Source organism: Aulostomus chinensis, chromosome 7 (genome assembly GCF_037954235.1).
Source record: "Aulostomus chinensis isolate RoL2024-O1b breed Wild chromosome 7, RoL_Achi_v1.0, whole genome shotgun sequence".
Taxonomy (NCBI): domain Eukaryota; kingdom Metazoa; phylum Chordata; class Actinopteri; order Syngnathiformes; family Aulostomidae; genus Aulostomus; species Aulostomus chinensis.
In genome coordinates, this window is record NC_141326.1 from 30,489,832 (window position 1) to 30,513,096 (window position 23,265).

Here is a 23,265-nt window from a genome sequence, read left to right on the forward strand (position 1 = left end):
ACAACTGGAGAAATGCTGCTGCTGCAGTATCTTCAAGGAGAAATACTTCAGCAGCTCCAGGCTGATGTGCGCATACCTGCAGCAGGTGGTAGACGGAGATGTCAGGGGCCGGGGTTTTTCCTCGGGGTGCGGCAGGGAACAAGGCAGCCTTCAGTTTGGGATGTGTGGCCAGCGCCATCTTCAGGAGCTGAGGATCCACTGATCGCTCTGTCCTGCCCAACCTTTCACCCTGAGCCACAACCTACAAGATGGGAAGCAGATTGAGGTCGGACTCAAGAAATATCCCTTTATAGATCTGACTGATTATTGAAGAACACGGGAGCAGCAAACCCAACCAGCAGGACGTGTTCTGGACGGTTAGTTCGACTTTTTTATTTGAGGTTTAAATTAAGAATGAGACTCAAAGCCAGTCAGAGTCCTCAGACCTCTTGCTGTTGCTCCTTTAAACCTGATGTAGAGGCAGGTGTGGAGGGAGGGCAGGTTTACCTGGTCAATTCCTCCAGGGGCAAACATGATGGTGGCCAGGGCAAGCAGACTGTGACCCTCTAAGAGCAGCCTGCTGAGAGACGGCTGGCTGCCTGGTAGCAGCACCTGAGCACTGGTCAGACTGGCCTGGAAAACCAGTCCAGGGTCTGGAATGACAAAGAGGCAGTTCGTCAGGCAATCGACATCCTGAACGTGACCCAGCTGATGCTAACACTTCCCAACCACGACCATTCAGTGTGCTAAGCTAACTAGCGTGGGTCTCAGCTCCATGGGGGGGGGGGCCTCCATCATTTGGTCTCAGCAATACAGGACTTCCCCCCAAAGTTGCCGTGTTCCTCCTAAAACATTTTAAAATAAAACAGTGCTGTTGTGATGCCGGCTGGTACCTGACAGGTCTCTGGTGATCTCCTGGATCCTCACCAGCATCTCAAACCAAGGCTGACCATCAGACAGGCTTTGACTGGCCAGGAGAGGACAGTTTCTGGGAGTCAGCCTGCCGAGGATGAAAGCAGGGCTGATGAGCAGCTGATGAACTCAGAACTGTGCGGTCAAACGCTGATGCACTGACCTGTAGTGCTCAAGGTAGGTGTAGAGTAGGTACTGCAGGCCGCTGTCCAGGCACCAGGTGATGAAGAGGCCATGGAGGTCGAGGCCAAGCGGTGAGCGGTGCTGAAGGATGGGTGGGGAGGAAGCCATCACTCCTCCACCCTGGGCAAGCCTCCACAGAAGCTGCTCCAGGTCTGCCAGCTCCTTCGGGATGAACACACCATGCCTGGAGCAACAACACAGCGACATGAGGCGGACCTTCCTGCAGGTCCAGGCTTTGAGGAGCCTTCACAGGGCGCAGGGTCACTTCAGACCCAGAAAAACTTGACAGCTCAAATGAACGGTGGGGTCCAGGCTTCCAGCATCATCAGAGGGTTCATCAGTGAAGATGATCTTGATGAACCCAACCTGGAAGATCATCAACTTCTGCTCACCAGAGCTGATTTACTGGTTCATATCAGCATCTTGATCTTCTTAATTCTGCATAATTTTATTCCATCTATTGCAGTTAAATCACAGGAAGACGTAAGTTTGATGCATTCATCATTCAGGTGTCTCTCCTGCTGCTCGTAGTCGATTACATTTCACACCCAGGCATGATGGCATTTAGCCATGTGACTCCACAAAGGTGAAAATGGCAGCTGTACCTGGCTAGTAGGTCAAGGATGTTCTCCCTCATGTGGCTGCTGCAGATTGTGTGGTTGTTAACCAGTTCAGGGGTCAAATCTGGCCAGCAGAAGGTGCTGGAAGTCTGGCTGCTCTCGATCCACTCGACCACACAGCACTGGTCATGGAAGGCAGTCAGGTATCGCCACAACACCGATGCGTCACATGGACTCAACTCTAGAACACAGAGAAAACTTTGTTATGAATGCAATTCTAGGGACAAGCGTTGCGTGGCATGTTTCTATCAAATCAGAGGTTTTGCTCTACCTCCATGGTGGCGCCTGGACAGGAGGACAGCTGTCTGGCTGCTCTGGTCCCAGTTCCTCACCCAGTCCAGTCTCAGATTCCTCCAGAGTCCCACCTCCTCGTCAGCTGACCTCCTCTGTTTTACCAGCTCTTCCAGGAGCTCCTCTCCAGCCGCCTCCACACCAACCATCTTGACAACACTGGAAAAGAGCAGGGAGGAAGTTCCTGTGGATCACCTGCTTCTTCCACATAGAGCCGCCAGTCACCTGAGGTGAGGCGAGGTGGAACTGGTGTTCCGGTCTCTTTTCTGATCACAACTATGGAACTAGACAAGCTTTGAGTGCTCATGTTGCTGTGCCTAAACCGGAACTGACTCCTGAAAGACAGCTGTCAGGAACAGGCTGGTGCGACGGAGCCGCCTCCCTCCACCTGTTGTTCATATCAGTTTGGTGTGGTGCGAGGTCTCTGTTTATCCGTGTTCTGCCTGTAATCTCCTGATATTTTTTGACCTACTGATTGATGATTATTCCTGTGTTCTGTACTGGAATGCTGCAGTGTTGTTGACTGCAGGCACAAAGCATAAAGACACTGGATGCTGGAAAGACGGAAGGTGCTGCGTTACCTGTTTGAGGTGGCGTCTGCTGGGCAGCGAGCAGCCAACAGGGAGCCCAGCTTCTCCATCTCCCTCATGAACTCAACACTCCGCGTCTCCTCCTCAGATAAGCAACTCCGCCTGGACAACTCCTCTACCTGACAACCAACCAGTCAGAGAGCAGAAACGACACTGAGCAGCTGTCTAGGTTTTCTTGTGCTCCTCCTCGAAAGGTGAAGCAAGGACTGAGAGGTGTGGGGAGGGAAGAAGAAGGCGGCTGGTTGGTTTTGCCGACTCACCACAAACTCCCTGAGGTCCTTGTCGTTGGTGTAGAGGCAGATACTGTGAAGCTGCTTCTTCACACTGAAACCCTGAACACCACAACATTCATGATCAATCAGAGACATCAGTGGGGGCTGCATTCCATTTAGATCAGCTGGTTCCAGGTCTCTGGAGTGACAGCGTCCTCACCATGTTGGTCAGGAGCTTGTTGGCGGTGCACAGGTCTCGCTGTTGCAGACAGGAGAAGACCTGATGTAGACCCTCCATCCTCAGAGCCGACAGACGCTGCTCCGGCTGACTCCGCCTCCTCAGGACAGCCTGAGCTCTGGGGATCTGATTGGTCAGGACAGACTGACGGACCACTTCCTGCAGCACAGTCACACACACACTGGTCCTCAGCCCAGCTGACCTTTCACTTCATTTTCTGGCCCTGATGGAACTTCGCTGCTCTGACTGAGTCTCCACATACAAGTGGCCTTGTGAAAGTTTCCTTGTACTTTTTACATGGACGAATGATTCTGAAGGGTTATGATGCAATTAAAATGTAAGGAAGGTCCACAAACGTTACCTCCGTTTCCACAATGGACCTTTAAGTGACAGTGAGATGCTTCCCTCAGCAGCAACAGTGAATATTGAGGCTGACACTTCCCTTCTCACACATTCAGACAGACTTTAAACACACAACCATAGGCCACCTCAGCTGACAGCAGCTCCCACTCGTCCCCCTGAACCTCGGCCTCAGTCGGACTGTCAGTCCTGGAGGAGTCACCCTTTGCAGGCCAGGGAAATCTCTTCATGTAGGTCCTCAGCTCAGTGACGTACCTGTCCAGCGTGTCCACACAGCTCCTCACAGCCGCATCCTCGTCTGCAGACACAGTGACTTCAACACTCAGTGACTAAGGTGTGTGTGTGTGTGTGTGTGTGTGTGTGTGTGTTGTCTCACGGAGTCTGCTGGACAGAACGCAGCGGATCTGAGTGTTGACAAAATTCATGGTGATGTTGAGCAGCTGCTCAGAGAACTGGCGACTCTGAGCTTCATTGTTGGAGTCTCTGACAGCACGACACAGCAGGTCCAAAGCAGGACACAACTCCTGCACACCTACACACACACACAGGTCACATATAAAATACACACAGCAGTATGTACAAGCCCACTGATCAAAGCATCAATGATCAAAACATGAGCATTTGGAGGCGTGTCCACCTACTGTCCCAGAGTGATGTGGATGCAGGCTGATCAGTTGTGCCGAACACTGTTGATGCGTTCAGGATGTTTTCTTTGCTCTTCAGGTAGAAATCCACCGTGTCCAGCTGACGGTTCTTCAGGCCGGCCTGCAATAAACACCACATATCCAAGCTTGAGCCAGGCAGCAGTGTCATGGAGGCCAAGGACAAGTCCTCCACAGCCGGAGGGGTGGCGTGGTGACTGCCGCCTACCTGCAGGGCATGGATGGGGATGGAGCAGCGCCCCCAGCTGTTCAGATGGCAGACTGCATCTACTGTTGCTGCACTTCCAAACAACATCAACCTGCTGAGCAAGTCCTGTTGGGAGACTGAGAAGATGACCTGGAAGACGCCGGTCTCTGGAGACGGAGACACACACAAGTACAAAGAATCAACTGACCGGATGAAAGTGTCACGGACCAAACAACAGGAGGCAGCAAGGTCGACAAGCTGCTTAACTCAGGAGAGCAGCTGCCGTCATCGTCTTCAGGTGTGGCGTCAGTCTGCGTCACAGCCAGCATAGCAATCAGACCCAGTAAATGGCGTTTGGGTGCTGCTGCCACCAGAATTGCCCTCTGGGACATAAATATTTATTAAAATGAAATTAATTGAAAATTTGGCATGATGAAGAGGCGGATGAACCGGGAGGCTGCGACCATTGTGGTCACTGACACGCCGTCCCTGGCGCGCTTCATCTGGTCAGTTATCTTGAGGGGTTTGAAAAGCAAAGCAAGAAAAAGAGGAACAGCGTCCAAGACTTCAGCAAGCAAGTCGAGCTCTCCTCCTCCCTGACAATGACGGCTCTCAAGCAGATTCCTGACTTACTCTTCAGCAGCAGACTGTGATGCCTCTCTCCACAGCGCTGAATGGGAGCAGCTTCGCCCTCCACCTGGTGATAGCTCACACCCCCAGACTCCAAATCCCACAAGGCCACTGTGGTCTGTCTGTTGCCAGGGGAGATGAAGGTCAACAGGGCAGAAAACTCAGAGACAGCAAGCAGAGACGGGGCGGACGATTCAGGGACGGAGAAAGTGATGGTTGCCCCGCTGCAAGGCACTCTGCTGTGGGCTGAGGACGGAGCCTGGCTGGACTCCAGGTGGGGGAGCATGACGGACCAGGAGGTGCTGGCTGGGAGGTAGGAGGAGGAGGGAGGTGACGGCTGCTGGGCTCTACTGTACATGGAGGCGAGACGAGCTTCCCAGGAGCTACAACGGAAGTTAGAAGTCAGGAGGTTAAAGGTTGTCTGTCCATGTCAAAAAATGAGAAGCGCTCCGTCGGTTTGACCTGCTGCGGCTGAGCCGGCGCTGCAGGTCAGACGATGCTTCACAACCTCAGAGCCCTAAATGTTGGCCTCAGCTTTCCACACGTATTTTGGAAAGCCGTCATCATTGGTCGATTCGCTTCACGGCTGGAGCCTAAGGGTGGCTTCGCTCGCTTCAGATCATTTTTGTACGTTTATTCTAACTTTCAAGTGCATGCAACACAAGTTCCATATTCATGTGATGAGGCAGAAATCAAATGAGTCTCCCAGAAACCCTGGAAGTAAAACAAAGCAAATCCAAATGTTCAAGGTGTTTATGACCGTGGCCCCTGAGGCGCCGCCCCCTCACGTACCGGTCAGTAGTGGCGGTGGATCCCAGAGCGGCGAGGCTGCAGTTGGAGCTCAGCAGGCTGTCCTCGTCTCTTGGAGGGTGGGGTCGGAGGGGCAGGGGCGTGGTGGGAGGAGCACACAGCAGGTGGTCTGGATGAATCCTGGAGGACAGAAACATCCAGGTAAAGTGAGTGAGGACAGTCACTGCGACTGAAGGTTGTCTCATCAACACCACACAGCATCAGCAGCGACCTGAAATAGTGGTTGAGGTTGACAGCGACGGCGGCGTGAGTTGAAGTGACGGCGACAGCGGTACTCAGGTCAGCTGACACCTCAAGAAGGCAGAAGGAGGAGGACGAGTAGGCGGAAGAGGAGGTGAGCTCCTCCCCCTCTAGGCTGGAGTTCAGGTAGGCAGGAAGGTTGATGGTGGCCAGCAGGCGCCCATCAGAGAGACTGTGGACACCTGAGTCAGAGTTAAGAAGAGCGCCAGGGTTCTGAGCAGGAAATATGGACACACACGTTATAAGACCATCAAGATCTCCAGGTCAGCGCCCTCAGGGTTAACGTCTGGATGAAGAGGACTACGGGACAACGACCCTGAGATTTAGTTAACGGATGCTTTAGGACAGTTTTGCTGACGCGGCGCTGCTGGTTCGGTTTTAGTTTGGTGAACTTTTTATTCATGTTGGCGTCTGTTTTTGAATCATGAACCTCGTTTCGTCCTGGAAGGTTGAGGATACTGATGAGTCCAGCGTTGCTGAGGGTGAACAGAGTGTCTCTGCAGGAACAGTGGTGTGCGGCACTGCCGCCGTCCGCCGGCCGGACGTCACAGCAGGTTAAAGTCTGCAGCTCGTCCTGTGTCTGCAGCAGCCAGGCGGCGTTCAGCAACACACAGCAGCGGCCGGCCGTGCACGACAGCACGTGCACCGACTCCAGCTCACACACACCTGGAAATAAAGACCCACCCATTAGCCAAGTACCGTCGCCATAGCAACAGCAAGAAAGACAGAAAGCCCCCCACGAGTGGAACCTGCTGCTCTGCTTGGGCCCCCAGGAGCTGAGGAGGGTTTGGAGCAGCAGCCTCGCCTTCACCACAACACCAGACAAGGCAAAATCAGGAGATCCGGCGACCGCCGCTCACTCACTCTGGTCCTGCTCCTGCACCTTCAGCAGCAGGCGCTCGGCACGACATTCAGAGACTCCCAGCAGAGCGATGGAGGCGGAGTTTTCTTTCTCCACCTGTAACAGCTTCAGGTCTCCCTGAGATCCAGCAGCCAGCATTCTGAAGCTGCCGCCGCCGCCACAAATGCTTGCCTCCTCCCAGGAGAAACTGAAATAAGAAACACAATGAAAGCATAGTTGGTGAAGGTGGGGGACACAACTAGTGGACGCCTCCTAGTGGACGGCTCCAAGTGGACGGCTCTTTGTGAACAGCTCTTGTGAACGCCTCCTGGTGAACAGCTCTCGCGAACGCCTCCTAGTGAATGCCTCTCGTGAACGGCTCTTAGTAAACAGTTCTCGTGAACGGCTCTTAGTGAACAGCTCTCGTGAACGCCTCCTAGTGAACGGCTCGGGGCGACTTCCTCATTTTCAGTTCAAATCTTCATCATCATCACTTTTGGCCAAAACTCCAGAATTTACATGCAAACCACAGAGGAAGTTCTGTCCGTGTGCTGTAACCTACGATTCTGGACTTTGAGCTTCTGATGTTCCTTCAGTGCTTCGTCTGTTTCATTGTTCTGTCTGTTCTCGACACCTTGAAGGTTTTCTCTTTTTTTTACACGTTTAAGAGTTTTTGATTGTTTGGATTTTGTGATTTCGCTTTTATAAAAACCACTTGGCATCTTGAGTTTGAAAAGTGGGGACTTGTCACGATGAACGACTGCTGCCTGCTTCTGCAGCTTCCGGGTGGATGCTAACTGCGATTCACTGGCCTTAAGCTCCGTGACTCCGTAAACGGACTGGACCCGAACCCGCCCTGCTGACTCACTCCCAGTAGCCGCCGTCGACTGTGGACGGGAGAGCCTCTCTGTCCGCCGGGTCCCAGACCACCAGCCTCCCGCGGACCTCCAGGCAGCCGAGCAGAGAGCCCCCGGGAGCCAGCTGGACCTTCTGAATGTCCGCCACCGCTCCACAGTGCTGGTTCTCCGGGATCACAGCCACCTCCACGGGGGGGCGCCCGGGACGCGGAGCCTCCTCCAACATCTCCCGCTGAGTCACGGCTTCACCACCGGGACGTGGTCGAGACAACAGCCGGAGCCACAGAGTCCACCGAGCAAGTCAACAGCAAGGAGCAGCGGCGGTCACGTGACCTGCCCTCGGCTGTCAGCTGACCGAGCCTAGCCAATGATCGCACAGGAGCTCCAGTTCAATTAATCGAATGACGATGTCGGTTAATTCCGCTCCAGCTCTCCTGTTCCTTCACATTTTAACGTAAAGTAATTCTGACGTCATCGTTTTCCCATACGTATTGGTGCGGTTGTTGTGGGAGGAGCAGGAGGTTCCAGTACTCCAGTGTTTTGTACTCGTGGTAAATATAAAGTACTTTTCTCTGAAAACCTGAACCGCCTGGAGATGCGGATGTGACCACGACGCGCGTTTCTCGCCCCCTCGGTTGCCCTCAGGCCTCAGGTTGAACCCCCAGAGAACAATTTCTTGATCGTGCATCGGCTGTTTTTCCTTGAAGCCGAGCGGAAGATAAGCTGATCTCCGGACAGTTTACCGTCGATGCGTCAGGTGAGCGCTGCCGCCTTCCTGGTTATGATGGCGCGGTGGAGATGGAGACGGTGCTCGCTCTGATATCCTTAACGGTCTCGAAGGTTCTACAGGTCTCGGGGCTGCGGGACGGCAGGAATGTTCTGACCAGGACCAAGATGGAGGACAAAGCGTTGGAAGTGTACGGTGAGAGACGAAGCGGGCCTCCGCGGCGCTGCTGGGTTCAGAGCCCAGCTGTCAACGAGCGGGAGCACACATAGAATAGAAGAGTGGACAAAGCCTGATGACCTTTAATGACCTCCATGACCTCTGTAGGCTCCTCTAGACTCTTGTTCGCAACCCAGGTTTTTAAGACTCCACCACTCCAACATTCACCAGTCTGGTGTTACTGGTGGATCTGATGTAGAACTGAACCTCCAACATTCACCAGTCTGGTGTTACTGGTGGATCTGATGTAGAACTGAACCTCCACCATCCACCGGTCTGGTGTTTACTGGTGGATCTGATGTAGAACTGAACCTCCAACATTCACCAGTCTGGTGTTTACTGGTGGATCTGATGTAGAACTGAACCTCCAACATTCACCAGTCTGGTGTTTACTGGTGGATCTGATGTAGAACTGAACCTCCAACATTCACCAGTCTGGTGTTTACTGGTGGATCTGATGTAGAACTGAACCTCCACCATCCACCAGTCTGGTGTTTACTGGTGGATCTGATGTAGAACTGAACCTCCACCATCCACCGGTCTGGTGTTTACTGGTGGATCTGATGTAGAACTGAACCTCCAACATTCACCAGTCTGGTGTTTACTGGTGGATCTGATGTAGAACTGAACCTCCAACATTCACCAGTCTGGTGTTTACTGGTGGATCTGATGTAGAACTGAACCTCCAACATTCACCAGTCTGGTGTTTACTGGTGGATCTGATGTAGAACTGAACCTCCACCATCCACCAGTCTGGTGTTTACTGGTGGATCTGATGTAGAACTGAACCTCCACCATCCACCGGTCTGGTGTTTACTGGTGGATCTGATGTAGAACTGAACCTCCACCATCCACCAGTCTGGTGTTTACTGGTGGATCTGATGTAGAACTGAACCTCCACCATCCACCGGTCTGGTGTTTACTGGTGGATCTGATGTAGAACTGAAGGATCTGATGTAGAACTGAACCTCCACCATCCACCAGTCTGGTGTTCACTGGTGGATCTGATGTAGAACTGAACCTCCAACATCCACCAGTTTGGTGCTTACTGGTGGATCTGATGTAGAACTGAACCTCCACCATCCACCAGTCTAGTGCTTACTGGTGGATCTGATGTAGAACTGAACCTCCACCATCCACCAGTCTGGTGTTTACTGGTGGATCTGATGTAGAACTGAACCTCCACCATCCACCGGTCTGGTGTTTACTGGTGGATCTGATGTAGAACTGAACCTCCACCATCCACCAGTCTGGTGTTTACTGGTGGATCTGATGTAGAACTGAACCTCTACCATCCACCGGTCTGGTGTTTACTGGTGGATCTGATGTAGAACTGAACCTCCACCATCCACCGGTCTGGTGTTTACTGGTGGATCTGATGTAGACCTGAACATCCACCAGTCTGGTGTTTACTGGTGGATCTGATGTAGACCTGAACATCCACCAGTCTGGTGTTTACTGGTGGATCTGATGTAGAACTGAACATCCACCATCCACCAGTCTGGTGTTAACTGGTGGATCTGATGTAGAACTGAACCTCCACCATCCACCGGTCTGGTGTTCACTGGTGGATCTGATGTAGAACTGAAGGATCTGATGTAGAACTGAACCTCCACCATCCACCAGTCTGGTGTATACTGGTGGATCTGATGTAGAACTGAAGGATTTGATGTAGAACTGAACCTCCACCATCCACCAGTCTGGTGTTTACTGGTGGATCTGATGTAGAACTGAACCTCCACCATCCACCGGTCTGGTGTTTACTGGTGGATCTGATGTAGAACTGAACCTCCACCATCCACCAGTCTGGTGTTTACTGGTGGATCTGATGTAGAACTGAACCTCCACCATCCACCGGTCTGGTGTTCACTGGTGGATCTGATGTAGAACTGAAGGATCTGATGTAGAACTGAACCTCCACCATCCACCAGTCTGGTGTATACTGGTGGATCTGATGTAGAACTGAACCTCCACCATCCACCGGTCTGGTGTTTACTGGTGGATCTGATGTAGAACTGAACCTCCACCATCCACCGGTCTGGTGTTTACTGGTGGATCTGATGTAGAACTGAACCTCCACCATCCACCAGTCTGGTGTTTACTGGTGGATCTGATGTAGAACTGAAGGATCTGATGTAGAACTGAACCTCCACCATCCACCAGTCTGGTGTTTACTGGTGGATCTGATGTAGAACTGAACCTCCACCATCCACCGGTCTGGTGTTCACTGGTGGATCTGATGTAGAACTGAAGGATCTGATGTAGAACTGAACCTCCACCATCCACCAGTCTGGTGTTCACTGGTGGATCTGATGTAGAACTGAACCTCCAACATCCAACAGTCTGGTGCTTACTGGTGGATCTGATGTAGAACTGAACCTCCACCATCCACCGGTCTGGTGTTTACTGGTGGATCTGATGTAGACCTGAACATCCACCAGTCTGGTGTTTACTGGTGGATCTGATGTAGAACTGAACATCCACCATCCACCAGTCTGGTGTTTACTGGTGGATCTGATGTAGAACTGAACCTCCACCATCCACCGGTCTGGTGTTCACTGGTGGATCTGATGTAGAACTGAAGGATCTGATGTAGAACTGAACCTCCACCATCCACCGGTCTGGTGTTTACTGGTGGATCTGATGTAGAACTGAACCTCCACCATCCACCGGTCTGGTGTTCACTGGTGGATCTGATGTAGAACTGAACCTCCACCATCCACCGGTCTGGTGTTTACTGGTGGATCTGATGTAGACCTGAACCTCCACCATCCACCGGTCTGGTGTTACTGGTGGATCTGATGTAGAACTGAACCTCCACCATCCACCGGTCTGGTGTTTACTGGTGGATCTGATGTAGACCTGAACCTCCACCATCCACCGGTCTGGTGTTTACTGGTGGATCTGATGTAGAACTGAACCTCCACCATCCACCAGTCTGGTGTTTACTGGTGGATCTGATGTCGAACTGAACCTCCACCATCCACCGGTCTGGTGTTTACTGGTGGATCTGATGTAGACCTGAACCTCCACCATCCACCGGTCTGGTGTTTACTGGTGGATCTGATGTAGACCTGAACCTCCATCCACCGGTCTGGTGTTTACTGGTGGATCTGATGTAGAACCGAACCTCCACCATCCACCGTTCTGGTGTTTACTGGTGGATCTGATGTAGAACTGAACCTCCACCATCCACCGTTCTGGTGTTTACTGGTGGATCTGATGTAGAACTGAACCTCCACCATCCACCGTTCTGGTGTTTACTGGTGGATCTGATGTAGAACTGAACCTCCACCATCCACCGTTCTGGTGTTTACTGGTGGATCTGATGTAGAACTGAACCTCCTAACATCTTGAACCACACACCTGGTTGCAGGTCTCTGGCCTGGAGGGAACCAGACGTTCTACTTGCAGAACTAGGTTTTAGAACTCATTTCTGTTACAGTTTACTGACATGGCTTGTGGCTTGCTGCTCTCCATCAGATGTGATCCGAACAATCCGGGACCCGGAGAAGCCCAACACCTTGGAGGAGCTGGACGTGGTGTCAGAGAAATGTGTGGAGGTCCAGGAGCTCGGGGAGGACGAGTTCCTCATCGTCATCAAGTTCTCCCCGACCGTCCCTCACTGCTCTCTGGCCACTCTGATCGGTGAGTCACTGTTGGAATTGACTGGTAGAGAGAGACTTTCAGCCACTTAGCTCATGCTAAGGATTTTAGCATGTCCCTGCTTCTGATGCTGCATGGAGGAAAAGTCTTGGACGCGTCTGAGCCTGAAGCAGAGCCCAGAGTCTCTGATCGGCTGGGATTTGAAACCCATGTTTTCAGAGGAAAACCTGATGTGGAGCAAAGAGCTGATGGCGGTTATCTCCTTGTGAAAAGCTGCCCCGTGATCAGAACCACACGAATCCCATTTCCCCTCCATCCACCGGAGGATGAGAAACTGTTGTGTTGTTGCAGCTCTGGGGGGGAGGTGTGTGACGGATTTCTTGTGTGTCTGCAGGTTTGTGCCTACAAGTCAAACTGCAGCGGAGTTTGCCGTTCAAGCACAAGGTGCGTATGGAGAGAGCGACGAGCTCAGGCTCCTCTGGTTCTGGTCCAGGCTGAACTCTCCAGCATTCAAAAATAAGAGTTTCAGAAAAAGAGAGAATACAGCAAATGTTGAGGTGGAGGAGCTTGAAGAACACCTGAATGTTAGAGATGGATGTGTGTGGTTGGTGTGGTGGTTGATGCAGGCGGCTGTCGTGTTTCCTGGTGATCAGCTGATTGTCTTTCTCTTCTCAGCTGGAAATCTACATTTCAGAAGGAACTCATTCGACTGAAGAAGACAGTAAGTGACAGCTCAGATGGCTTCCTGCCCCTTCTCCACCTCCGCTGCTGCTTCACATTAGCATGTTAGCATGCTAATGTGTTCTGTAAAGAAATTGGCATTTGAAGGGTTAAAAATGTTTTATTCATAATAAACTTAATTTGTACAGCAGCTTTCATACCAGAAATGCAGATCAAAGTGACTCACAGAGATCAAAAGCTTTGAAAGCGTCACAAGAACATTGAGGATCGCGGTCACAGCTCAGGTGAGGACAGACAGCACGAAAAGAGCGCGTGTGGTCGCTCAGGGCTGCGCTCTGAGAACCAGTCATGATGAAACAATGACCAGGGAGATAAAACTGGTCTACTCTGTTGGGGGGTGTCATGGGTGCGGTGGGTCTGGAGGGGCGAGGCCCGCCTTCCTCACCTGCGTCTGTCATCATGCCTGCGTCCTCGGGACCATGGACGCGTCCGTCATTGTCACGGCCGAGGACGTGTTAGCCCGTTGAGAAACGTCTCTCGTGTTTATGGGCCAAATCAAAGGCAGTAAAACCAGGAGGAGTTTCTGATCAAAGCCTCGCCGTGACGGCGCGGCGCCTCCAGATTTACCCTCACCTGAAGCAACAGGCGTGTGTGGTTTTGTTGACTCTGTCTTCACTCTAACTGCGACCCTGTTGTGGTACCAGATGTGAAGGCTGCAACATCTGGGAGCTACGAACAAAGCTGTCCTTTGTCTCCAGTTAACAAACAGATCAACGACAAGGAGCGAGTGGCGGCTGCCATGGAGAACCCCAACCTGAGGGAGATCGTGGAGCAGTGCGTCACCGAGCCTGACGACTGACCGACGGCTGCAGGCCCGAGGGAGGCTGGAAGAAGCTGACAGACTTTCCCATCATCCCCTGCTGGTGGAGGGCAGCAGAGGAAGTGGAAGGAAGGAAACTCCTCCTGCCGTACTTCCTCCTCTTCCTGCCGTTGTTCTGACAGTCTGTCAGTCACCCTGTGGCTTCAGCTCTGCTTGTCCAGGACAAGTTGCCCTGACTGTGGAGGAGTGTTTCTGTCGTGGCTCAGGCCTGCGTCCAGCCGCCGCTTCTGCTTGTGTTTTGAAGAATATGAGATGTAAAAGAACCCTCAATTAAAACTTGAAATCACTGAAAAGTTGCGTTGTTGTGACGACTGACGGACGGACGACTGACGGACAGACGACTGACTGACGGACGGATGGACGACTGACTGACGGACGACTGACTGACGGACGGATGGACGACTGACTGACGGACGGATGGACGACTGACTGACGGACGGACGACTGACGGACGGATGACTGACTGACGGATGGACGACTGACTGACGGACGGACGACTGACGGACGGATGACTGACTGACGGACGGATGGACGACTGACGGACGGATGGACGACTGACGGACGGATGACTGACTGACGGACGGATGGACGACTGACTGACGGACGGATGACTGACTGACGGACGGATGGACGACTGACTGACGGACGGATGACTGACTGACGGACGGATGGACGACTGACTGACGGACGGATGGACGACTGACTGACGGACGGACGACTGACGGACGGATGACTGACGGACGGATGGACGACTGACTGACGGACGGATGACTGACTGAGGGACGGATGGACGACTGACTGAGGGACGGATGGACGACTGACTGACGGACGGACGACTGACTGACGGACGGATGGACGACTGACTGAGGGACGGATGGACGACTGACTGAGGGACGGATGGACGACTGACGGACGGATGGACGACTGACGGACGGATGGACGACTGACTGACGGACGGATGGACGACTGACTGACGGACGGATGGACGACTGACTGACGGACGGATGGACGACTGACTGACGGACGGATGGACGACTGACTGACGGACGGACGACTGACTGACGGACGGACGGACGACTGACTGACGGACGGACGACTGACTGACGGACGGATGGACGACTGACTGACGGACGGATGACTGACGGACGGACGGATGGACGACTGACTGACGGACGGATGGACGACTGACTGACGACTGACTGACGTTCCCACCGAGCAGCTGCTTCAAGTGCTTCCTGACACCGCGCCGTCACGCTGGTCACATGGTCTGCAGCGCGACGGCGTCGGAGGAAGAACTTCAGCTCCAATCAGCAAAAATTGTTTTTAAACTGGAGCTTCGTGACGTCTGGACCTCAACGAGAGCTGAAGCTGACTTCAGACGCTGTCTGAGGAGCGAAGCAGCAAGGACACACTGGATCCACTGTGGGATCCACTGTGGGATCCACTGTGGGATCCACTGTGGCAGGGGTGGGGAACCATGTGCCATGGGCAGGTTCTCCTTCCAACCAAACACTTTAACAGGTGAGTCCACTGACTGACTCCTTCAGCCTCAGAAGAGTGTTAATCAGTGAGGTCACCTGTTAGTGTTGGGTTGGAAGGAGAACCTGCCCATGGCACATGGTTCCCCACCCCTGCCACAGTGGGATCCACTGTAGGATCCACTGTAGGATCCACTGGACAAACTGCAGCTTGAGGCAACCTCTCCGCTGCAGCAGAGACGACATGAACGCTGCAGAGCTGCAGGTGCATCACCCATGTAAATGAAGTGGCTTCCTTCGGCGTGCACGCAGCCGTGTGCATGTGCGTATCACGCGTGTTCATATTGTGGTGACAATGACATCGTGAGCACACGCAGTCCAAACGTGTGACAGAAGATGTGACCTCACCTCAACTTTCCACTCCAAAGGAACCACAAGAACAAATTTCCAAGATTCGTCACTGCTTGTTCTCGTGCTGTCAGCAGCCATCAAACCGACTGCAAAGCCCCTCCTTCAATCACTGCGCACCTGGGAGGAGCTTCCTGCTTGGACCAAGACAGCCGCATCTGGAACTTGAAACCCTCCTTTTCACTCGACCTTTGGTTGGTGTTTGTTGTCCGTTCAGCTTCTGGGGTCTAATTTCTGAAAGACAAGAATGATTTTTTTTTTCTTACGGTGATTTTTACCGACTAATTTTTTTTCATCAGGACCGTTTTTAACTGCTGCACTTCATTCAAAGCAACTCTGCTGATTGTGTCAAAGCAGCCATTGTGTGTTGACCGAGGCCTCCTGCGTACACGAGGACCCTGCTGACCTCTTCTGTTTACTTTAAAAAGAACGAGGAAACAAGAACTTTTGACGCCAATGGACGACAGGCTGCCTGGAGCGGCCCTGCACTCCTTCCCACAGGCTAAATAACACCTGACTTGTGAGGAGAAAGCTGGTGTCCACCTGGCGGCCACCATTAGGAACAGGACAGCGATGACGAACATGAGTGGAAAAAAACCTGGTGAGAGCGACGCCCACATCGCGAGGATGAAGGAGGTGAACTGTCAGTCGGCGTTCCGTCGCTTCTGCAGAGCTGCTCGGGCTTTGTTCTCCTGAAGACACCACAGTTCTGCCTGTCACGCTTCACTAGAGGATCCACAGTCACACTGAGGTCACGACCTGAGGGGAGCTCACGGTCACTGCTGCTCTCCAAGGACCTGCTGGCCGGTGGCAGCTTGATCACATGACACCGAACCCAGCAAGAGGCCAGAAATCACTGATCAAGAGACGATGGGTTTGACCCTCCTCAGCTGCTTCCATCCTTCTTTCCATCTTCCTTCTATCCATCCATCCTTCCTTCCTTCAATCCATCCATCCTTCATCTTCCTTCTATCCATCCATCCTTCCTTCCTTCAATCCATCCATCCTTCATCTTCCTTCTATCCATCCATCCTTCCTTCCTTCAATCCATCCATCCTTCCTTCCTTCTATCCACCCATCCTTCCTTCCTTCTATCATCCATCCTTCCTTCCTTCTATCATCCATCCTTCCTTCTATCCATCCTTCCTTCTATCCTTCCTTCCTTCAATCCATCCATCCTTCCTTCCTTCTATCATCCATCCTTCCTTCCTTCTATCCATCCATCCTTCCTTCCTTCAATCCATCCATCCTTCCTTCTGTCAATCCTTCCTTCCTTCAATCTATCCATCCATCCATCCTTCCTTCTATCCATCCTTCTTTCATTCTATCATCCATCCTTCCTTCCTTCATTCTATCCATCCATCCTTCCTTCTATCATCCATCCTCCCTTCCTTCTATCCATCCTTCTTTCCTTCTATCCATCCATCCTTCCTTCCTTCTATCATCCATCCTTCCTTCAATCCATCCATCCTTCCTTCCTTCCATCCATCCTTCCTTCCTTCAATCCATCCATCCTTCCTTCTATCCATCCATCCTTCCTTCCTTCTATCATCCATCCTTCCTTCCTTCTATCATCCATCCTTCCTTCCTTCCATCCATCCTTCCTTCCTTCAATCCATCCATCCTTCCTTCAATCCATCCATCCATCCTTCCTTCAATCCATCCATCTTTCCTTCCTTCTATCATCCATCCTTCCTTCCTTCTATCCATTCATCCTTCCTTCCTTCTATCACCCATCCTTCCTTCCTTCTGTCCATCCATCCTTCTTTCCTTCTATCATCCATCCTTCCTTCCTTCTATCAGCCATCCTTCCTTCCTTCTATCCATCCATCCTTCCTTCCTTCTATCAGCCATCCTTCCTTCCTTCTGTCCATCCATCCTTCTTTCCTTCTATCATCCATCCTTCCTTCCTTCTATCAGCCATCCTTCCTTCCTTCTATCCATCCATCCTTCTTTCCTTCTATCATCCATCCTTCCTTCCTTCTATCATCCATCCTTCCTTCCTTCTATCCATCCATCCTTCCTTCCTTCTATCATCCATCCTTCCTTCCTTCTATCCATCCATCTTTCCTTCCTTCTATCATCCATCCTTCCTTCCTTCTATCATCCATCCTTCCTTCCTTCTATCATCCATCCTTCCTTCCTTCTATCAGCCATCCTTCCTTCCTTCTATCCATCCTTCCTTCCTTCCTTCAATCCATCCATCCTTCTTTCCTTCTATCAGCCATCCTTCCTTCATTCTATCTATCCATCCATCCTTCTTTCCTTCTATCCATCCATCCTTCCTTCTATCAGCCATCCTTCCTTCCTTCTATCAGCCATCCTTCCTTCCTTCCTTCAATCCATCCATCCTTCCTTCCTTCTATCCATCCATCCTTCCTTCTATCCATCCATCCTTCCTTCTATCAGCCATCCTTCCTTCCTTCTATCAGCCATCCTTCCTTCCTTCTATCATCCATCCTTCCTTCCTTCCTTCAATCCATCCTTCCTTCCTTCAATCCATCCTTCCTTCCTTCAATCCATCCTTCCTTCCTTCTATCAGCCATCCTTCCTTCCTTCTATCAGCCATCCTTCCTTCATTCTATCCATCCATCCTTCTTTCCTTCTATCCATCCATCCTTCCTTCTATCAGCCATCCTTCCTTCCTTCTATCAGCCATCCTTCCTTCCTTCTATCAGCCATCCTTCCTTCCTTCCTTCAATCCATCCATCCTTCCTTCCTTCTATCCATCCATCCTTCCTTCTATCAGCCATCCTTCCTTCCTTCTATCAGCCATCCTTCCTTCCTTCTATCATCCATCCTTCCTTCCTTCCTTCAATCCATCCTTCCTTCCTTCCTTCAATCCATCCTTCCTTCCTTCTATCAGCCATCCTTCCTTCCTTCTATCATCCATCCTTCCTTCCTTCTATCAGCCATCCTTCCTTCCTTCTGTCCATCCATCCTTCCTTCCTTCTATCAGCCATCCTTCCTTCCTTCTGTCCATCCATCCTTCTTTCCTTCTATCATCCATCCTTCCTTCCTTCTATCAGCCATCCTTCCTTCCTTCTATCCATCCATCCTTCTTTCCTTCTATCATCCATCCTTCCTTCCTTCTATCAGCCATCCTTCCTTCCTTCTATCATCCATCCTTCCTTCCTTCTATCATCCATGCTGCGCCGCGCACAGGTTGCTGCTTTTCAGGCAACTTTCAGCCTCCAGAGGACAAAGACAGACCACGAGGAGGGACACACACACACACACACACACACACACACACACATTGATGACCCGTTGCCTCCCCAAACAGCAACCTCTGCTGGGCGGCAGGAGGCCCAGATGGACTGTTGGATGGGGGTCGTGACAAGTGGATGATTTTGGGTCGCAGGGGGAAACCATTTCGCTGCTACCCTGCTTTCTCCTGTTTACACCCTCTTACTACCTGTTTTTTTCTGTGTCTGTGCCGCTACTGTGTCAAAATAAAAGCCCAATAATGATGTTGAACAGTTAACACGAGATGCAGCTCAAACGCAGGAGGATTAAACCCATAACCTCTCAATCTCAGTGATTTCTAACCTCTTGCTTGTTCGAACATTGAATTTGATGAAGATGCAGGAGACCAAACAGCAGGTTATTGAACAGACACAGATGCACTGCAGTGGACAGAGGAGGAACTGAAGTGGAGGGACGTTCTCACGTGAAGGTTTTTATACACGAGTCAAATGCCTTTATTCTTCCATTCATTGTGAAAATTCACCGTGAGACAAGCAGTCGTCTGGCGGTGTTCCTGGTTTTGTTACCTCTTGAAAGCAGAAAACCCATCAAGCAAGAAGAGGTTCAAATCCAACACTCCTCTGTTGCTGGGAACGCATGTGAGCTTCAAGGCTTCACCAGGCCACCGGCGTCTTTCTGAACGTCCATTCTCCCCAACTTCTCTTTCAGTATGCAGGTCCAACAAAACACAACTTGTCTACTTTAACCACTTAATTCCCAAATATTGTCTTAGCATTTATTGTGAAATTTTGTAAAAAAAACCCAAACAAAACAAAAACTGCACAGCTCCTTCTGAGATCTGGTGCCCAGTGGGTCAGGATTGGTTTACTTCATTTTGAATGATCCCGAAGTGAACAGGAGCTGAAAGTCTAAACCCTCAAACTGTGTGTTACACTGATTTGTGTTCCCCCGCAGTGAGGCTCATCCTGTGCTGCACCACCGTGGAACGATGACTGAATGTTATTACAGGCTGGTAAAGGGTTCTCTGCTGAGTGGGTTCTCATGTGTGTTATCAAGGTTCCTTTTTGTATAAATCTTCGACCACGCTTCTTCCGAGTGTGTACCCTCATATGCTTCTGTACATGCTGCTTTTGTGAGAATCTTTCTCCACAAACTGAGCAGGGGAAAGGTTTCTCCCCGGTGTGTGTTCTCATGTGTCGCTTCATATATTCCTTTCGTGAAAATCTTTTATTACAAATAGAGCAGGGGAATGGTTTCTCCCCGGTATGTGTTCTCATGTGTGTTTTCATATGTTCCTTTTGAGAGAACCTTTCACCACACACAGAGCAGGGGAATGGTTTCTCCCCAGTGTGTGTTCTCATGTGTATTTTCATATATTCCTTCTGGGAGAATATTTTACTGCAAATTGAGCAGGGGAATGGTTTCTCCCCCGTGTGAATTCTTAAGTGTCTTTTCAAACTTGCTTTGAGATGAAAACTCTTGCCACACGTCAGGCAGCTGAACGGATGCTGATCATCACAGACATCGGTCTCAGATTCAGCAGAGGAAAACGGCGTGACCCCGCCCTCGCCGTCGTCAGTCTCAACTTCAGAAGAGTCCAACATCTTGTTGTCAGCATCAGGCCGTAAAAGCAGATCTAGGTCCAGGTTGCTGGCTGGTTCTGGTCCTCCACAGTGGTCTCCATCAGCTTCTGTCTTCAGGTGTTGGGTGGAGCTGCTGGTTGGAGGCTCCACCTCTCTGCTCTCCTCAGCTGGACTCTGATGAAGCTGAGAGGACTGAGGTTTCTCTTCATCATCTTCACTCTTCACAGGGACAGGAGTGAACAGCAGCTTGCTGATATCAGCCTCCTGACCAGTCCAGAGCTCCTCAGGCTCCTCTTTGATGAGAGGGGGGTCTGGGTCCTCCTGGTCCTGACGGGAGCTCCAGGCCTGCTGCTCAGGGGGAACCTCTTCTTTAATCCCCAGCAGCTGCTGCACATCTGCAGGAGAGTCAAACACAAACACGATAAAATCTCCTCCTACGACTCAGATCAGCCACGAGAGCGAGACCAGATTGAGCTCACAGTGAATCCCACCCCCCTCAGTGTCGTGCTCCGTTCGTATACTTGGACTCACGCTGCTGTCACTTCCCATCAAGCTGCTGCTTGAGCTGAGACTGAGCTCAGAAAGTTGGAGGAGTGAATGTTTGTTGAACACAGGCAGAAAAGGCGCTGTTAGCACCAATTCCTCAGCCTCGGTCTCACCAGGAGGAGCCGAGACGCAGCAGAGATTCATCCTGACGGCTGTGAGAGCAGGACATCAAGGGGAAGCAGAGAGACGAGAGGTTCCCGGCAGAACCGACACTCAGCAGCAGCCTGGCGTCTCCTTTGACTTCCTGACCACCACGCGGCTGAAGGCAATAAAAGGCAGTTTACAGGCGCACGCAGAACCATGAGGCCTGCTGACCAGCCGGAGTCGGCACATCAATCAGTCATAATAAAGACAGAAGAGGTGAGTTTGAAAGTGGACCTGAGACACGAGTCAAACCGAGCTCATCAGGGAGAACCTTGTCATGAGCCGCTAACAGCAACGAAATCCCTCGACAATTAAAATGTGGAATCTGAGAGGAGAGCGTTGACTGCGTCCTAATCAACATCTGTCACAGCTGCTGTGTGAATGAACGGACCTGGAGAGGAACGAGTCACCAAGGCTCATCATCAGTGTTCTACAAGCTCACGAAAGAACCGTGGGTCAGTGGAGACGAGAGAGAATATCAGAGCGCCGCCGTAGAAACAGCCAAGATGGCAGCTTGATAATTGAAACTGTGACCAAGTAGCCACAAACCGCTAACAGCTCCCACAGCTAGAACCTCCTACTCCCTATAGAACCTCCTGCTCCCTCTAGAACCTCCTGCCCCCACAACTAGAACCTCCTGCTCCCTACAGAACCCTCCCACTTGGACATCTAGAACCTCCTGCTCCCTACAGAACCCTCCCACTTGGACATCTAGAACCTCCTGCTCCCTACAGAACCCTCCCACTTGGACATCTAGAACCTCCTGCTCCCTACAGAACCCTCCCACTTGGACATCTAGAACCTCCTGCTCCCTCTAGAACCTCCTGCCCCAACAACTGGAACCTCCTGCTCCCTACAGAACCCTCCCACTTGGACATCTAGAACCTCCTGCCCCAACAACTAGAACCTCCTGCTCCCTACAGAACCCTCCCACTTGGACATCTAGAACCTCCTGCTCCCTACAGAACCCTCTCACTTGGACATCTAGAACCTCCTGCTCCCTCTACAACCTCCTGCCCCCACATCTAGAACCTCCTGCTCCCTCTAGAACCTCCTACTCCCTATAGAACCCTCCCACTTGGACATCTAGAACCTCCTGCTCCCTCTAGAACCTCCTACCCCCTATAGAACCCTCCCACTTGGACATCTAGAGCCTCCTGCTCCCTATAGAACCCTCCCACTTGGACATCTAGAACCTCCTACTCCCTATAGAACCCTCCCACTTGGACATCTAGAACCTCCTGCTCCCTATAGAACCTCCTGCTCCCTCTAGAATCTCCTGCCCCCACAACTAGAACCTCTTGCTCCCTACAGAACCCTCCCACTTGGACATCTGGAACCTCCTGCTCATACATTTAGAACTTCAACTCGGATTCTGGACGGAAAACATGAGAAAAGGCTAGCTAGCTAGCATTAGCACGGCCGCTTCCTCCCGGTTCTCCGATCCGGTCGCGTGGGGGGGCTGACCTGCTCTGCGCAGCGTGACTCGGGGCTTCAGCACGGCATCGAGCAGCAACCTCTGCCGGCGGTTCTCCCGCTCGTACTCCGCCACGGTTTCCTCCAGCAGAGCGACGATCTGCTCTGTCAGCCGTTCGGTGAGCAGCGCTCTCAGCACCGGGAGCTTCGCCGCTTCCTCTTCGGTTCGCAGCTGCTGCAGGATTTCCTCCGCGGCGGCGCTGATCCGCTCCTGGACCGCCACCCGCAGCAGCTGCGCGGGGCACATGTTACTGCTTATCAGGCAACTTTCTGCCTCCAGAGGACAAAGACAGACCGCAAAGAGGGATACATACACTTCCGCGTTGACAATACGTCACTTCCTGGACGTGACGTTTGCTGGACGTCGTTCATTGAAATGTGCAACCTTTTTTTCCCTTCTTTATTTCAAGTTATTCAAAACAGAATCAGTGAAGTCACATTTTCCATTTAAACTTGGGAGACGTTGAAGAAGCTTCTAGAACTAAAAGAAGAATCAAAAATGATAAACAGGAGAACAGAAAGAAACCACGACTGTGAGGTCTCAATCCTGAGGAGCAAAAAGGTCCATGTGAGAAAACTGTTCCAGGTGTTGAGAGTCCAGACTGAAGCCTGGAGTCTCCAAGGCGATGGAACCACACTCGCCAACAGTTTCTCTCACAAAAGAAAAACTCTCCCAAATATCGTTGTGTTCAACATGT

At 51.7% G+C, this 23,265-nt stretch overlaps 2 protein-coding genes and 1 pseudogene across 9 annotated transcripts in view; 1 reads left to right on the forward strand and 2 right to left on the reverse strand.

The window, feature by feature from the left end:
* spg11 (SPG11 vesicle trafficking associated, spatacsin) overlaps nt 1–19,502 on the reverse strand; it is a 35,679-nt gene extending 16,177 nt beyond the window's left edge. Inside the window, exons 1-20 of one of the 5 annotated variants that reach the window (XM_086209898.1) lie at nt 19,385–19,502; nt 15,609–15,842; nt 6,779–6,963; nt 6,374–6,580; nt 5,886–6,096; nt 5,657–5,794; nt 4,868–5,247; nt 4,256–4,401; nt 4,027–4,150; nt 3,762–3,917; nt 3,514–3,683; nt 3,008–3,184; nt 2,836–2,907; nt 2,567–2,694; nt 1,966–2,144; nt 1,680–1,875; nt 1,055–1,258; nt 873–979; nt 487–632; nt 77–241 (exon numbers count right to left, since the gene is read on the reverse strand). In XM_086209898.1, the coding sequence (XP_086066024.1) occupies nt 77–241; nt 487–632; nt 873–979; nt 1,055–1,258; nt 1,680–1,875; nt 1,966–2,144; nt 2,567–2,694; nt 2,836–2,907; nt 3,008–3,184; nt 3,514–3,683; nt 3,762–3,917; nt 4,027–4,150; nt 4,256–4,401; nt 4,868–5,247; nt 5,657–5,794; nt 5,886–6,096; nt 6,374–6,580; nt 6,779–6,914 (3,042 nt within the window). In that variant the 5' untranslated portion in view covers nt 6,915–6,963; nt 15,609–15,842; nt 19,385–19,502. Of the gene's footprint in view, nt 1–76; nt 242–486; nt 633–872; nt 980–1,054; nt 1,259–1,679; nt 1,876–1,965; nt 2,145–2,566; nt 2,695–2,835; nt 2,908–3,007; nt 3,185–3,513; nt 3,684–3,761; nt 3,918–4,026; nt 4,151–4,255; nt 4,402–4,867; nt 5,248–5,656; nt 5,795–5,885; nt 6,097–6,373; nt 6,581–6,778; nt 6,964–7,317; nt 7,588–7,623; nt 7,959–15,608; nt 16,738–19,384 lie in introns of those variants that run through there. The other 4 variants (XM_086209896.1, XM_086209897.1, XM_086209895.1 and 1 more) reach the window with 4 other exon arrangements.
* Nucleotides 7,994–15,206, forward strand: ciao2a (cytosolic iron-sulfur assembly component 2A). 3 transcript variants are annotated; one of them, XM_086209903.1, is made up of 6 exons: nt 7,994–8,369; nt 8,453–8,534; nt 12,039–12,203; nt 12,556–12,605; nt 12,837–12,882; nt 13,601–15,206. In XM_086209903.1, exons 1-6 carry the CDS (start codon nt 8,361–8,363, stop codon nt 13,699–13,701), a joined length of 453 nt encoding a protein of 150 aa, XP_086066029.1. In that variant the 5' UTR covers nt 7,994–8,360; the 3' UTR covers nt 13,702–15,206. The 3 variants fall into 3 exon arrangements, with proteins under 3 accessions (XP_086066029.1, XP_086066030.1, XP_086066028.1); XM_086209904.1 differs by having other exon boundaries at nt 8,462–8,534; XM_086209902.1 differs by having other exon boundaries at nt 7,996–8,534; nt 13,601–15,205.
* A 77-nt stretch (nt 19,503–19,579) lies between the features above and the next one.
* On the reverse strand, nt 19,580–22,883 carry LOC147259488 (uncharacterized; annotated as a pseudogene). The gene is made up of 2 exons (XR_015117298.1): nt 22,559–22,883; nt 19,580–20,796 (listed from the first exon to the last, which is right to left on the reverse strand). The product of XR_015117298.1 is annotated as an uncharacterized LOC147259488 (transcript).
* Between the last annotated feature and the right edge of the window lie 382 nt (nt 22,884–23,265).

What these genes read in the sequence shown, in the direction of transcription:
- ciao2a (XM_086209902.1), top strand. Translation starts at nt 8,411, where the DNA reads ATGGAGACGGTGCTCGCTCTGATATCCTTAACGGTCTCGAAGGTTCTA. An exon ending in GTTTGCCGTTCAAGCACAAG is followed by an intron (nt 12,606 to 12,836) that starts GTGCGTATGGAG and finishes TTCTCTTCTCAG; the next exon opens with CTGGAAATCTACATTTCAGA. An exon ending in TCATTCGACTGAAGAAGACA is followed by an intron (nt 12,883 to 13,600) that starts GTAAGTGACAGC and finishes CTTTGTCTCCAG; the next exon opens with TTAACAAACAGATCAACGAC.